The sequence below is a fragment of the Podarcis bocagei genome, assembly GCF_964188305.1.
Source record: "Podarcis bocagei genome assembly, chromosome: 3".
Lineage (NCBI taxonomy): Eukaryota > Metazoa > Chordata > Lepidosauria > Squamata > Lacertidae > Podarcis > Podarcis bocagei.
This window is the reverse complement of record NC_138127.1, coordinates 87,270,947-87,287,913: the sequence shown is the minus strand read 5'-3', so window position 1 is coordinate 87,287,913 and position 16,967 is coordinate 87,270,947. Positions and strand designations below refer to the sequence as shown.

The following is a 16,967-nucleotide window of genomic DNA, read 5'->3' as shown; positions in this document are numbered from 1 at the left end:
AAGTCAAGCTTGATATTATAATCAGGATGATTTGTCTTTCAAAGTTGATACGCTGCAATGTCGGGAAAGCTCCTCCAGTCCATCGGAAGAATTTTTGCCTCCTCGTGCCTGTGAAGCTGATCCTGAAAGGCAAACCTGCCATGCCCTAAAGGTGTACCTGAGTAAGTAATCTAATCTTTCTCTTCTTTGGGCTTAATTATGGAGCAATAATGCCAGTGCAAATTTCACTGACATCAAATTCCATGTTTACAGTTCCATCTGCTTCCCACAGTTTGGTACATATCTTGTTGCAGAGTACAGATGTACCTTGGTTTTTGAGCAGCCTAGTTCTCGAATTTGTTGGCTCCCGAACGATCGAAACCTGGAAGTGACTGAAAGCTGAATGTCCGACAAGGCTTCCGCAGCTTCCGATTGGCTGCAGGAGCTTCCTGCAGCCAATCAGAAGTCACACTTTGGTTTTCAAATGTTTTGGAAGTCAAAAAGACTTCCGAAACAGATTCCATTCAACTTCCAAGGTATGACTGTTTGTCAAAACATCTGAGTCCAGGAAGGACAGCCATTTTCACACTGATGATTAATGATTCATTACTGTGCCCTTTGCATACTCTGGAACTGGCTCTTCAGGGTTTCAGCAGAGGTCTTTTATAAGACCCACTACTTGATTTTCTCTTTTAATGTGGGGATGCAAGGGAATGAAATGTGGACTTTCTGTATGTGAGTTGTGCAACTGCCAGTGTCATAGCGGTACACCAGGTTGTTCCTCTCCCTCCGCATGGTGGTGCACTCGCAGAACAGTGCTGGACTAAAATCCTGTCTTGAATGGAATGGTGCTGGACACTCAAAAATATATATCTTACTATATAATGTTTTGGTAAGAATTGCGGCTAGAGAACAGCAGGTGGAGTGTGGAAACCAGGCAGGCCAGGTTACAGGTTGGCAGAGCAAGCAGTTGGGTGGTCCCAAGTGGGCATTCACATGTTCTCCATATTCCTGCTGCCACCCATTTTCCCACTTGCATGTGTGCACAAAAGGACATAGGAGGACATAGGAGCCAACTAAGTGGGGTCCAGGAGTGAGAGCTGGGCCGTAAAGAAGGCTGATCACAGAAGAATTGATACTTTTCAATAATGGTGCTGGAGGAGACTCTTGAGAGTCCCATGGACTGCAAGAAGATCAAACCTATCCATTCTGAAGGAAATAAGCCCTGAGTGCTCACTGGAAGGACAGATCGTGAAGCTGAGGCTCCAATACTTTGGGCCACCTCATGAGAAGAGAAGACTCCCTGGAAAAGACCCTGATGTTGGGAAAGATGGAGGGCACAAGGAGAAGGGGACGACAGAGGACGAGATGGTTGGACAGTGCTCTCGAAGCTACGAACATGAGTTTGACCAAACTGCAGGAGGCAGTGGAAGACAGGAGTGCCTGGCATGCTCTGGTCCATGGGGTCACGAAGAGTCGGACACGACAAAACGACAAAACAACAACAACGGGTGCCTGGGCACCCACAAATTTTAAATGATCAGCCCCCCCCCCGTTTCTTTTTGGTGGTGCACACACTCCCTGTGGCATGTGCAAGTGACATCAGCACACCATGGGGTGTGCTGATGTGTGCGCATGTGCACATGCCGCGGTGATGGTGGTACACCGTGGGCACCCAATGTTTCGGGTTCAAGGCAGTGCACCTGCAAACGATGTCGAGAAGGGAAGCCTGGGGTCCAAATGAGTGGGTGGCCTGGCTGAATGAGAGAGAGGCCACGTGAAGGGAGTGGGCACCCAGCCAGGCAGGGTTGGTGAGCAATGCAAGCAGGGATAGCAGCACCTAGTATATATACCTATGAAAATATAAATGGAAATGCTTACTCATTTCCCTCCTCTTTCCATTCATTTTATTCTCTGCCATCACAGATGGTGATCTTCAAATACAAACACTAAGCTGCAGGACAAAGAAAGATGCAAAGTGCGGCACCTCAGAGCCCGCCCCATTCCCAGACCAGTGGACCGATTTCTTCTGCTGTGAGGACAGTGACTTCTGCAATGACAAATTTCTCACGGCACTGGAAGCAGCTTGAAGATCCTCCACACATCAGCGTGTGGGTGCATTGTTTGTGCCCTTTAGTTTTCCTTTGTCCCATGCTCATATTGGTTAAAGGCATGACTCTGAGTGTGATTATGGCTCTGAGTGCGGAATGCTAAAGCGTTTCCATTAAAATATATATATTTAAAAGTAAGATCTTAAGTGTCGTCCATGGCTACCAAGTTAACACCTTCAAAATGCAGACTCCCTTGGGGGGTGATGAACTCTCCCTCCTTGGAGGTTGGATGCCATCTTCATTGTATGATATCTTCATTGGAGGGCATTGGACTAGATGCCCTGTGGGGTCCCTTCCAACTCTACATTTCTAGGATTCTATGATACACCAGGACCTCAGTCCCATAAGCCAATCAATCTTGGGTTGCCAGAGGGTCTAATTTAGCCTGTGAGGCCATTCTTTCCAAACCATGCCCATCCATCCTTCAGCTGACATCATTGGTGAGATAGGAAGGGCAGGGCTTAATCATGCACTGGCTGTGCACCATGTTCCCAGCAGGAAACAAGACTTCTGCTGCAAAACCATCAGGATTTAATCCCTGCTCCTCAACTGATGAACAAGTCCCTATTCTGAGAATTTGTTTTTGTATAGTAGCAAACAAAAGAATATTGGTTCCTTTAACCAGACTGGCACATCTTTGTCTTATAAAGAGCCATGTTTTTCTGTCCTTCCCACTCAAACTGGTACAGCTCCAAGGGTTCAACCAATATAGCCTGACTATTACACGTTTTGGATAATTTGTCCCTCTTTTCATCCTTCCAATAAATTCAAGAAAGCATGAGCATTCCCTTCATTCCCTTTCTCATCACAACTCTGTGAGGAATGTTTGATTATTTTAATGTTATATTTAATGTTATATTTTGTATTTTAAAATTGTTGTAAGCCGCCCTGGGGCCTGAGTGAAGGAAGACAAAAATGAATTAATAGTAATAGAAATAGAGTTAATAACCACAGAGTTGTCATTGTAACTTAAACTGAAAGGTTTATTGACTGATAACACTCAGTACAGAAACAATATATTAGGAAGAACAGGAAGAGAAACACAGATCCTTCAAAAGCATATCAATGTACTGCAAATCTGAACGGTTCAATGTGCATAGTGAAACAAAGTAACAATTCATTATTAGAATGTGGATTAAATAAACAAATTAATGATTGATAAAGCAAGTGATTTTGATTCTGTTTAAATATTGTTTTCAACTGCCTTCCATATTTACCATGTTTGTGGGGGTGCTGTGACTATTAACATCCAACTTCTGGTGACAGTATAAAGACTTTTTTTGGGGGGGTGAAAACGACTGTAGCTAAAAATGAGGAGTGTAGATCCACCTTTAGTCTTGCTTTATGTTCCATAACAGGTAACCATTTCCTTTATTGTCAGGCCACACAATCAGACAAAAGGTCAAATTTAAATAATGTGCATAGGAAAATAAAACTGGGAAGGAGACATCCCACAGGAAAAGTCGATTTGCATTTCTCAGGATACGATGGCTCTTCAATCAGTTTTCTGACCAGTTTATAATTTATCACTGCAAAAGTCAACACAGCACAGGTGTTCAATATAATAGTCAATGTAAGTATGTCCGATAAATTTATTTCCTATTGTTATGTACTGAAGTTCTCACCCTGGGCCAGCAGGGGGATACTGTAGATAGTTATGCAAATAAGGGATCAAAAGTGACGTTCAGTGATTGGATAGTTTTAGAAAGTTGTTACAGTTACGCTGTACTGGAGCTCTTTATAAGCAGGGTGACTGAACCCTTCAGTTCAGTTCTGTCCTGGCCTGTGAATAAACAAGAGCTGTTGAAGAATCGCTGTGTCATCTGATATGTTCACCCACAACTTAACACCTATTGTCTCATGTTTATCACACCCCGTCTCAGGAGTCAACATGCATCCTTCTTCTTTAGCAAACAGGTTCCCATCTATGATTGAAATGGATACAATGAATTGTGTTCTCTATGCTTTGGTCCAGAACTTTTTTTCAGATGGACCCCTCTCAGGTAGGTACCATTGCCATTATAAGAGAACGAGGAAGGCATTCATGGTGAATTTGCCTGTCTACCAGCTGATGTCACAGCCGATGTCAGCTGATGAGCAGGAGGACAGGGTTAAATCCTGTGTTTCCTGTGCAGCGCTGTTCCCAGAAGGGAACAGGATCACACAGCCTAGGCAGAAGGATTTAATAAGAGTGGAAATTAAAACAGCAGATCAGGGTCTTAAAAGTTTGGGAGCATTTGGGAGTTTTCCACTCCATCCTGCCAACTGCAGTGTGATCAGTCTTAGAAGGGAAGGGAGAACACTTCTCTCCCCCTTCCCTTTTAAAGCCAATCTCACTGTGGTCTCAAAGTGGGGTGGGGTGGGCGACATGCAAAGACTGGGGAAAGCCTTTGGGAGTCTCTTCTTCCTTCTTTGAGAATGTAGCAAGATCTGACTAAAAAAGGACAGGAGGAAATTTAAGTCCACTGGCCACCAAAGCCTTCACACAACAGCAGCAGCCACTGCCTTCCTTCCATTGCTGTTGGCTGGTTGAGGTGGGGGACAAAGCTTTCACCCCAAAGGAGAAAAATAAGCTTCGTCCCACCCTTTCTGCTGCTGCCACCACCACTGAAAGGGAGAGAAGGAAAGCCAGCAGGGTTCCCAGGCTCCTACTGCTGCTGGGCAAATCACCAGGAAGAACTTGTTTTTATCTCCTCCCACAGCATCAGGAAGTGTTTGGGAACCCTGCAAGGGATTTTGACAGGTGGGTGGGGACACCTGTCTGTCAACTGCATAATATCATCCCATAATTGACAGGCCATGCTAACCTGTCAAATTTGGCCCCTGAGGGAGATCTTGATAATGTTCCCCAGCCCCGATCTATTCCATTCCTGGATTTTTGGGGGGGCCACTTTTTGCACAGAATCAGCCAGGGTCACCCTGATCAATGTCCCTGGACAGAGAGGGAGATGTGTAGCAATTTGGACCATTTGTAGCAATGTGGATCAATCTGGAACACAAAACACTCCAGACAGTGTATCTCCAAAGTATTGCAAAACAGCACCACCACATAAGGAGAATGCCAGAGTGGGTGGGGTGGGAGTGGAACTGCACTTTGCAGAATGACAGCACTAGTTTTGTGATCCAAACTCAATTGGTGAGGAGGGGAAGTGAAAACTAGCAGCTCGGTCTCACTAACTCACTCTTTTGTAAGTTCTTTGGATGCTAGAGTTTGGTAGCATTTGGTCTGCTTATTTAGAACCCAGCCTTCTTCATATAACTGTTTTTCAGTCCTTTTCTCTTAAATGGAAACTGAATCAGACTCCAAACCAAATGCAGTGGGTGGGGTCTTGCACAGTGTTTGTGGCTATTGCTTCATGTTATTTTTGGGTAGCTTTAAAAGAAGAGGATAGGGATGCAGGTGCTGCTGTGGTCTAAACCACTGAGCCTAGGGCTTGCCGATTGGAAGGTTGGCGGTTCGTATCCCCATGATGGGGTGAGCTCCCGTTGCTCGGTCCCAGCTCCTGCCAACCTTGCAGTCCCCAGAGGACAGGATCACACTTCAAAACGACCTTGACAGATTAGAGAACTGGGCAAAAACAAACAAGATGAATTTTAACAGGGAGAAATGTAAAGTATTACACTTGGGCAAAAAAAATGAGAGGCACAAATACAAGATGGGGGACACCTGGCTTGAGAGCAGTACATGTGAAAAGGATCTAGGAGTCTTGGTTGACCACAAACTTGACATGAGCCAACAGTGTGACGCGGCAGCTAAAAAAGCCAATGCAATTCTGGGATGCATCAATAGGAGTATAGCATCTAGATCAAGGGAAGTAATAGTGCCACTGTATTCTGCTCTGGTCAGACCTCACCTGGAGTACTGTGTCCAGTTCTGGGCACCACAATTCAAGAAGGACACTGACAAACTGGAACGTGTCCAGAGGAGGGCAACCAAAATGGTCAAAGGCCTGGAAACGATGCCTTATGAGGAACGGCTAAGGGAGCTGGGCATGTTTAGCCTGGAGAAGAGGAGGTTAAGGGGTGATATGATAGCCATGTTCAAATATATAAAAGGATGTCACATAGAGGAGGGAGAAAGGTTGTTTTCTGCTGCTCCAGAGAAGCGGACACGGAGCAATGGATCCAAACTACAAGAAAGAAGATTCCACCTAAACATTAGGAAGAACTTCCTGACAGTAAGAGCTGTTCGACAGTGGAATTTGCTGCCAAGGAGTGTGGTGGAGTCTCCTACTTTGGAGGTCTTTAAGCAGAGGCTTGACAACCATATGTCAGGAGTGCTCTGATGGTGTTTCCTGCTTGGCAGGGGGTTGGACTCGATGGCCCTTGTGGTCTCTTCCAACTCTATGATTCTATGATTCTATGAATTCATGCCAATGCAAGTTGATAAATAGGTACTGCTCCGGTGGGAAGGTAAACGGCGTTTCCATGCTCTGCTCTGGTTTCGCCAGAAGCGGTTTAGTCATGCTGGCCACATGACCTGGAAAAACTGTGGACAAACAGCGGCTCCCTCGGCCAGTAAAGCAAGATGAGCGCCGCAACCCCAGAGTCGTTCGCGACTGGACTTAACTGTCAGGGGTCCTTTACCTATTTAAAGGAGGAGGAGCTAAATTTGTGGAGGCAATGCTATCAATGGCTCCTAGGGTTGTGGACTGCCCCTGCCCCATCCTACTCAAATTCTGGAAAAGGTGATTACTTTCGAAGGGGACATAGTGTAGAGGGAGGGAGGTTCAGCACTGCAAGGAGACGAAGGGAGAGTTGGAGTGAAGCAGACATAAACAGCTCCTCAGTTGTCCCTTTGCATTAGCCATGCCTGCCCAAGTTTTCCCTCAAACCCCCACCCCTTGAGGTGAACCCTGCCCAATTCATGCTTCCTCTCAACAGCTGTTGAGCAGAGGCAGTGATCCTGTAGGGTGCAGGCTGCTGCTTTTCAATTGACTTCCTGCAGAGAAGCTGCTTAAAAATGAGCACCCAATAGAATCAAACCTCCTGCAAATTCTCCTTCCCATGATCCACCCCCAACAGTATAACCCTCCCCGACCCCAAATAAACTTTAACCCAAGACCTAGAACTAATTCAGGACTGCATCTGAGGCAGACGGATAGTCCTTTTGTAGGGCGCCCATAAGTTGTGGCCATGGAGTGGATCTGGGAGGCTATGAAAAAGCAATACATATATTTGCATAAATATACTATCTATGCTGCGTTTCTCTGATCGACTTTTTGCCAGAAAGGTGGTAGTGTGTGTGAATTTACCACACACACACACCCCTCCTCTGAAAGAATTCATCAGTGACGAATATTCCAGCTTTCTTTTAAAATAGCGTCCCATGCACAGCCCTGGCGGTCATGTTAGGCAGAAGAAGAACATGTGGAGGACTGGTTTTGTGCCAACTGTTTCTTGCCCATCTAGGAAAACAAATGCAGCAGGCCTCTCATTCACCACACCTTGCTCCATTGCAGTGTAGGCATTTTCCATTTGCTAACTTTGTAGCCATGGCATTTAGTGCTTGCTTCATTTAATGGAAACTCTTAATTCAGACACCTTGATTGCCAAATCATACAGAGGCACACAGATTTCCAAAAATACACATGGGGAAAGGGAGCTGAAAAGTCCAAAGGCATGGAAAACACAAGAATTACCAACGGTAGAAGAATGGCAGATGAAGATAATGGACTTTATGGAGCTGGCTGATCTCACCGGGAGAATACGCAACCAGAAAGAAGAGGACTACCAAGAAGATTGGAAAAAATTTAAAGACTATTTGAATAAATATTCTAATATTAAAGATATGTAACCACTTGAAAGAACCAACCAGGCCTGGGACTAAATTAGACTTAAATATATAAATAAGAAAATGCATTATAAGATAGGTAAAGAAATTGGAATACGACTGTAATATTGTTTTATGAAATAATTATATTGGAAACTGCTACATTCAAATTAAGAGGAAATTCAGATGGAGGAGATTAGAGGAAGTCAACTAAAGTGTTTATGAAAATTTTAATTAATTAATTGAGTTTCCTTTCCCCCCCCCCCCTGTTTAGGTATGTTAAGTTTGTTATTCTTTTTTCTTCTTTTTTACTTCTTTATTCTGTTGTTGTATATTTTCTTTTTTGTTATATCTATTGAAAATTAATAAATATTATTGTATTAAAAAAAATGAAAAGTCCAAAGGCATATGTTGGTGTGTGGAGGATCTTCAGTCAGCTTTAGGACCTGTCTATAAGCCAGCGTTGCAGAAGTCTCTGTCTTCACAACAGAGGATTTCCATGTAACCAGTAACTTTACCACCTTGGCTGATGTTCTTTCTAGTGCCGCACTCCGCTAGAGCTTTCGCACAAAACAAAACCACTTCTTTCAGTTCCCCATCTATGACGGTAGTGGGAACAATAAATTGAGAGAGAGGATAGGAACAAGAATTAGCATTTTATTTTCACTAATAGTAACATATACTTCGCATTAGATGTCAAAACACTCCCCCACCCCCATCTTTTGAAAGGTTGATACACCTTAAGCTATTCTTCTGCCCATTATGCAAAAAGGATAAGGACATGACCCCAAAACATTTCTCCAGTGAAAATTGGGACATCCCATTCCATAATGATATTTTTACTGTTTATACCCCACACATATTACTGGGTTACCCAACACTTTGGGCAGCTTCCAACATATAATAATAATAATAATAATAAATTTTATTTATATCCCACCCTCCCCAGCTGAGCTGGGCTCAGGGCGGCTAACAACAATCAAATAAACAATCAAATAATAACACATTCTAAAAATATTTCATTATAAAAATTAGTTAAAATCACATTGATGGCAACCGATTAAACAAAATTCTGTGCAGGTTGCCAGAGGAGGGGGTCAGGCTGCGCCCTGACTAAAGGCCTGGCGGAACAACTCTGTCTTGCAGGCCCTGCGGAAAGATGTCAAGTCCCGCAGGGCCCTGGTCTCTTGTGACAGAGCATTCCACCAGGTTGGAGCTGCAGCCGAGAAGGCCCTGGCTCTAGTTGAGGCCAGCCTAACCTCTCTGAGGCCTGGGACCTTGAGGGTGTTATTATTTGTAGACCGTAGGTTTCTCTGTGGGGCATACCAGGAGAGGCGGTCCCGTAGGTACGAGGGTCCTAGGCCGTATAGGGCTTTAAAGGTTAAAACCAGCACCTTAAACCTGATCCTGTACTCCACCGGGAGCCAGTGCAGCTGGTATAGCACCGGATGAATGTGATCCCGCAGCGAAGACCCCGTAAGGAGTCTCGCTGCGGCATTCTGCACCCGCTGGAGTTTCTGGGTCAGTCTCAAGGGCAGCCCCACGTAGAGCGAGTTACAATAATCCAGTCTGGAGGTGACCGTCGCATGGATCACAGTGGCTAGGTCAGGGCGAGAGAGATAAGGGGCCAACTGCTTAGCTTGGCGGAGATGGAAAAATGCCGCCTTTGTTATAGCTGTAATCTGCGCCTCCATAGAGAGGGAGGTATCGAAGATTACACCCAAACTCTTAACAGACGGTGCTGGGAGATGGGAGTTGCCCCCTCGATCCCATATCGTCCCGCCCCAGCCAGAGGACCTCTGTCTTCGAAGGATTTAACTTCAACCGGCTCCCACGTAACCATCCAGCCACAGCTTCCAAACATCTGGTCAGTGTGTCTGGGGCTGAGTTAGGATGGCCATCCATCAAGAGATAGAGTTGGGTGTCATCAGCATACTGATGGCAACCCAGCCCAAAACTCCGGACAAGCTGGGCGAGGGGGCGCATAAAGATGTTAAAAAGCATCGGGGAGAGAATCGCACCCTGAGGCACTCCACACACCAAGGAGTGACGCGATGACAATTCCCCCCCCAAGCGCCACCCTCTGTCCCCGATCAGAGAGAAACGAGCGCAGCCATTGAAGGACTGTGCCCTGGATCCCCACGTCGGCAAGGCGGTGGTCCAGGAGTTCGTGATCGACCATGTCAAAGGCTGCTGACAGATCTAGAAGAATCAGCAGCCCCGACCCGCCTCGATCCAGCTGCCTGCGGAGATCATCTGTTAGGGCGACCAGAGCCGTCTCGGTCCCATGACCAGCACGGAAGCCGGACTGGAATGGATCCAAAGCAGATGTTTCATCCAGAAACCTACCAAGCTGTTCAGCAACCGCTCTCTCAATCACCTTACCCAGGAATGGAAGATTCGAGACCGGGCGGTAATTGGATAGATCTAAGGGATCTAACGATGTTTTCTTTAAGAGCGGACGCACCACCGCCTCCTTCAGTTCCCCTGGGAATATCCCGGTGCCAAGGGACAAATTGATGATATCCCCCAGGGGGGCCCGCACCTCGTCTGGACACGCTCTAATCAGCCATGACGGGCACGGGTCAAGAGGACAGGTGGTGGGCTTTCCAGCTTGGAGGAATCTGTCCACATCGGCTGGAGATATCCAGTCAAAGTGGTCCAATACTGGACCCGAGGACAGTCGAGGGGCCTCCAGTTCCTTTATTGTATCCAAATTGGCAGGGAGGTCATGGCGGAGCAACAGGACCTTCTCCGCAAAAAAGCTCGCAAATGCCTCACAGCTGTGTGTCAGATTGTTATTTAAATTTGGCTGTCCTTCAAGGGACGTTAAAGACCGAATGATACTAAATAATTGCGCCGGGCGAGAGCTAGCGGATGCAATGGAGGCCGAGAAGTAAGACTTCTTAGCGGCCTTCACTGCCATCTCATAGGTTTTAATATATTAAAACATAATAAAACATTGAACATTAAAAGAAACCATTCCCTATAAAGGATTGCCTTCGGACAGCTCGAGGTTCAGATAACTCCATACCCTCCAACATTTCTCCAGTGAAAATAGGGACACCCTAAGGAAAAGCGGGATATTCCAGGATCAAATCAGAAACTGGAGGGGGGCCGCTAGGGGCACCTTGGAAGATGGCCGACAATACCATCTCTCCGGCTCACACGAGGTAATTAAGAGGCTGACGATGGGAGCCTCCCGGGGTCTCCCCAGAGGGTGGGGAGACACTGCCTCGTCCGCAGTTGCCGCAGTTGCCAATAAATCACCCCCGAGTTCGAAAGAAGGAGGAGGTGAGGGCACTGGACGGAAAGCCCTCGAGTGAGATTCTGGATCTCCCGGACGCTGCTTCTAAGTGCGACCTAGTTGCATTGCTTAAGATAAAATAATTGGATGTAAAAGTAAATGCACATGTTTCGAGCGAAGGAAAGGGTGTTTTATCTGCTAATCAAATCTACCACTGAGAAGTTAAGAGTGATGGGACGGATTGAACAGAAGACTACAGCAAAGAATCACAGCTATGTCGGTATGTTGAAACGGGCTGGAAGGGGGGGAAATTTCCTTCTTTTTCAATATGTTTTACCTAACAACCCCTCCCCTAGAAGAACCGATAGCAAGTGAGATTGGAAAATAAACTGTGTGGAAACAAAAATATTAGCTAAAGGCTTTGTTTTTGGAAGATCTGGAAAGAGAAAGGCTTTCCTATTGCACAGTTATTACTGGGATCCGCCATTATGAGACAGACTTTGTTGCGAGATTTACAGTCAAAGGGGGAGGCGAGCCACCGTTTTGCTTTCATGTATGGATTGTAGATCTGAGTGTGCAAAAACTCCCCTATAGAGACTGATTTATGGAGCAACTGGTCTGGGAAAATTAAGGAGTAGACGCTTAGACTGTATTTCATCGGAATTGTCGAAAATGGCGCCGGCTGCTTGAACAGGACTTTTGGATCAATGTGAGATGGATTACAAAGTTCACACAGAAACATAAATAAAGTTTGATTCAACTTGCCTGTGGAAATACTCGGATGCTACTAAGAAGAAAAAGGATTACAACAAAGAGATGGAAAGATCGGACTTGTGAATATCAAAGCAGCAGAAATATGAGATGATTAGACCCTTTCTGAACTCGAAGCATGGGTACCCCCAACAAAAATTTAAAATTCGACTAAATATTTGGAGTTTATTATGTATTGGTATAATTTGGAATTAATGTGATATGATTGGTTTGTTAATTGCAAATTTAATAAAAATTATTTAAAAAAAACAAAAACAAATCAGAAACTGGCTGGCTTCTCTAAATCAGGGAAGCCCCTAGAATATAGGGACACTTGGAGGATCTGTAAGGGATGTCTGAGGAATGATTTTTGTTAAGGATTCTTTGTGGTGGAAAAGAAACGTATTTGCATTTGATCCAGGGTATGCAATGTGGTGACACTAATGACTGAGAGTACAGTGATAGCTCTTTTGTTGAGCATGTGGACAGCACATTATCTATGGAAGTTTGAGGTTCAGTTCCTGGCACCTGCAATTCATAAAATCATAGAATTGTAGAGTTGGAAGGAATCATCTAGTCCAACCACCTGCAATGCAGGAATCAAAGGGGATTCAAAGGAATTCACAGGGGATCAGGTAGCAGGTGAGGTGAAAGACCTCTGTCTGAGATCCTGAGCAGTTTCTCCCAGGAGGAGAAGTCTAAGACTGCTACAGGTCAGGAGTGAGCTAATGTGTTAGGAAATGGATGTCCCTCCAGGATACATGACATCCCATCCTGCTGCAGAGAAACAAGAAACAAAATTCTGGTAAGGAAAAGGGGGTTGTAAACAGAGAATTATGAATTATGGTCTGGAGGAGACTCTTGAGAGTCCCATGGACTGCAAGAAGATCAACCTATCCATTCTGAAGGAAATCATCCCTGAGTGCTCACTGGAAGGACAGATCGTGAAGCTGAGGCTCCAATACTTTGGGCCACCTCATGAGAAAAGAAGACTCCCTGGAAAAGACCCTGATGTTGGGAAAGATGGAGGGCACAAGGAGAAGGGGACGACAGAGGACGAGATGGTTGGACAGTGTTCTCGAAGCTACCAGCATGAGTTTGACCAAACTGCGGGAGGCAGTGGAAGACAGGAGTGCCTGGCATGCTTTGGTCCATGGGGGTCACGAAGAGTCGGACACGACTAAATGACTAAACAACAACAAACAGAGAATTCCTCCAGCATGCCACATCTTTGAAATGTGCATGGTCAATGGCACTTCCATCATTACCATGCAAGCAGTGAGGAGGCTAACCCAATCTCCAGTGGCAGTAGGAAGGTGCATCTGTAGTATATTTCCCCACCATTTACAATTAAACCCAAAGAAATTGAAACTAGGGGAACTCACTCATTGTATACTCTTTTGAGGCAGCACATTTTGTGCCTTTGCAGGGTAGTGGTTTCACACCTTTCATCAGATTGTAGAATGCACATTCCAAGGCATCAGCTAGAAAAAAGAAACCCTTGTTATTTCTGGGAGGCACACCCATTGAGTTTGCCCTGGACGGGGATGTCCTCTCAGTGAAGGAGCTGGTACACAGTTTGTGGGTGCCACTGGAACCACCATTGTTGCTTTCAAGGAAATTGCATCCCTGTTTAGGCATCTGTGTAAAAGCTGGTGACTGGGGAAAAGTTGATTGAAATCAGCTCATGAAGCTAAGGTGCCCGCCATTATCTAAGCTGCTGTGCTCAGGAGTGAGGGGTGAAGGGTGAATTTGCTGATTCATGCAAGTTCAGATGTATCAGGAACATGCGACAACAACCCAGTGAGAAGGAGAATTTTGTGTGATAATTTTGTATTTGACACTCCTAATTCCTGCAACTGCACGTTTTCCAAATATGAGTGGAGCATTGCCTATGTGATGTTTGCATGCAATGTCCAGAGAGAGAGCAAGCACAGATTCCAGAAGACAAAAATGGGCCCTAGGCAAGGGGGATGGTGGATAACATCTTTGGATTCAGACTTAAAGGTGAACATACCGACTCCACACATCCTGGACCAATAAATGAACTGAAGCAAAACTATCCTTTAATACCTTTGATTATCTGATCCCATAATGGAATTATCACAGTTAAGACAGCAGAGGGATCCATTCTGCAGCATAATGGTGTATCAGACTTACACAGTTCACATCTCAAAATGTATTGCAGAGGCTTCTCTTGAGCAGCCTCTCACTTATGTGGAGAAACACCACTCTTTCCTTTCTAACAAATTTAGTACCAACATACCTTTCAACACCCATCTGGCCTGAAACACAGCCACATTCACGAAAATTGTGTATCTTGCATTGACCTCATGGATCTTTAGTGCATGATCATATCCCATGCTATTTTTCCAGGTGCTGAAACTCACAAAACACCTCCTTTGTTCTCTTATAATGGTAATGGTGCCCACCTGAGAGGTGCCGGAACTGAGTTCCAGAAAGTCCTACCTGGGAAAAAGCATGCACTGTCACAGTAGGATTTTTCACCAGAGTGATCTGCACCCACTTCCACTAGCACAGAAAGAAGAACTGCATAGGAATCTGTCTAAGCTAAGTGCTCACAATGTTGTTGTTTTTTCCTGTTTGCAGAAGGATTGTGTGCATTTGCACACTATGCAGGGCTACCTCTGAAGGCGAACAGAAAACCTCAGGTGCACAGAGAGAGAGAATATAATGCTTTTATATAATTTGGTCTTTCTATCATTGTTTGCAGACTTGAGAGGGCTCTCTAGCTCGAAAGATTAAAGCTGCTTGGAAGTTGACATCTACAACTCATCTTTGATCAAAACTCCTTCTCTCAGCACTAGAATAAGGAACTTACCTTCAGGAGGAAGATAGATGAAAGCACAGAAGGCAAGGAGCAGGATTTGAGCCATCGGGATCAGCTTGGAATCAAGAGGATTCTGTCTGCCACGTAGCAATTCAGAAGGAGGTGTCTTGATCCCCACTCACTTCCAGCTAGATGGACAAACTTTCTGCTTTTATTGCATTGATGACATGACTGCATAGGCCCCTCAAGCCTATGCCTATTTTTGGCATGGACAGAGAGTCTTGTAGTTTTCTTGGCATGGATCAGAAATCTTAGGTGCCATGAACTCACAAACTGGCTGGACAGTGATCAAGAGTGGACTGGGAGATTGCAACACCACTAGGACTGAAACCAGCAGAGTAGGGGATCCAGCACAGGAGGAACTGATGTTACTGCTGCAGTTTTCTGATGCAGATCTTCACTCAGACCTTCTTATCTGGTTGGGAGGGGGTGCCATTTTGTGGTTAACCTCAGATGTCAAAATGCATTGGTTAAAATGCCCCCCTGCTGTGGATGTGTGGTAATGGAGAAAGGACTGGCATTTAAATCCTGAAAATGTTGGGTGGCCGCTAGCAAAATTGACCTTGGGTGGGACAGAATTTTGCCACCCAGCCCCAAATGTCTCAGGTGGGGAAATGATATTTTTGCTAATAAGAGGTTAACTCCAACTTTGAACTGACTGGCATGTTCCGGTGACAGCTAGGTAACAGATGTATCTTTGTACTATAGTCTGCTTTATAGCTATGCAAAGGAGAGAGATTTACACACACACACAAACTTTTCCTTGTCCTTTGAGGTGAGCAAGAGGCATTAATATAGTTCAAGGGCACAGTTCATAAACATGTCATTGGCACTGAGCAGCAGAGCCAGAGAGTTGTGCAATCGGGAGGGGATGTGGACTTGGGAATCGATGCAGGGAATATAAAGGAATATAAGGGAAGAAGTCAGAGTACTTAAAAAACATTTAAGAGTGCTTATAAAATTAATTCTGGATCAGGCATGCACACAGCGCACTGATAAAGCACTGCTCAAAAGGCAATGTACAATTGCATTAAGACTTCCCTGTAGTGTCACATTTGGCAGATTCCTTTTGCCTGCAGTTTTCCTAATTTGCTTCCCATCTGGGATGGTCAGTGCAAATGAGTGGAGAGAGAGGGGGGGAGGGAGCAATAGTTACATACACTTCAGATTAAATGTCAAAACCTCTTTCCACCCAATCTGTTTTATTTTCGGTTCAGCATTGTCCAGAAAGGATAAGGGAAGCAAAATCAATGCCTGATTTGAGTTTAGGATTCTATGACTGAAAATGAATTTATTTCCATTGTCTCAAGGGTGCACAACACACTGGCATAATGTTTATGACTGATCACCCCACAATGTGTGTTGCATACAGAACATCACATGTTCAATCCCTTGCATCCCCGAATATAAAAGGATCAGTGAGCAAGTGGGGTGGGCGACAGGCCTCTGGCTAAGAACCTGATTAGCTTCTCCCATTATGAGAATTCAAAGGGCACCATGTTATTTAATTCATTAATTTAAAAAATGATGAAAGGCCTGATTTATTGGGCCTCCCTCATTTATTTTCTCTCCTCCTAAGGGGACGTGATGTTCTCTTGGATTTTGGTTGAGGTATGCCATCATATGGGGGCGGCGAGGAAGCACCTACTCCATTTTGGTGAAGGCCCATGCCGCGGCTTCTTTTGTCCACATGAGCCGATCCCATTCAGATGTGTCACAATGTGTGTGTGTGTGTTTTAATGAAATGGGGGTATTATATGTAAACTCTATTAGAATCAGTTCTGGATTAGATACCAACTGATATATTTCATTCAAGTTCATTTAAAATGAGCATTCGTGAATTAATTATTATACAGTGGTACCTCTGGTTAAAGACACTTTAGGTTACAGACGCTTCAGGTTACAGATGCTTCAGGTTGCAGACTCCGCTAACCCAGAAATAGTACCCCGGGTTAAGAACTTTGCTTCAGGATGAGAACAGAAATCGCGCAGCGGCAGCAGTGGGAGGCTCCATTAGCTAAAGTGGTACCTCAGGTTAAGAACAGTTTCAGGTTAAAAATGGACCTCCAGAACGAATGAAGTTCTTAACCTGAGGTACCACTGTATATGGTTAATGATTATAATGGTGGTGTTGTATCCCCACAATTATATATTCTTTTTTCTGTAAGTGGGCTGATAATGATTGCTTGTCACACCACTCCCCCTTTTCCTTTGATCATCCTAAATGGACATGATGTTGTCTTGGGTTCTTGTTGA

At 44.9% G+C, this 16,967-nt stretch overlaps 1 protein-coding gene and 1 long non-coding RNA gene across 3 annotated transcripts in view; one reads left to right on the top strand and one right to left on the bottom strand.

Moving 5' to 3' along the window:
* The window catches only part of LOC308582705 (uncharacterized protein), a 38,223-nt gene extending 34,970 nt beyond the window's left edge, over positions 1-3,253 (top strand). For both annotated transcript variants that reach the window (XM_081186155.1, XM_081186154.1), the window contains exons 2-3: positions 45-161; positions 1,906-3,253. In XM_081186155.1, the coding sequence (XP_081042281.1) occupies positions 45-161; positions 1,906-2,069 (281 nt within the window). In that variant the 3' untranslated portion in view covers positions 2,070-3,253. The remainder of the gene's footprint in view (positions 1-44; positions 162-1,905) is intronic.
* A 4,874-nt stretch (positions 3,254-8,127) lies between these two features.
* On the bottom strand, positions 8,128-15,135 carry LOC308582736. The gene is made up of 3 exons (XR_014005823.1): positions 14,703-15,135; positions 13,246-13,344; positions 8,128-8,462 (listed from the first exon to the last, which is right to left on the bottom strand). It is a non-coding gene; the product is annotated as an uncharacterized lncRNA (long non-coding RNA).
* Positions 15,136-16,967: the final 1,832 nt, after the last annotated feature.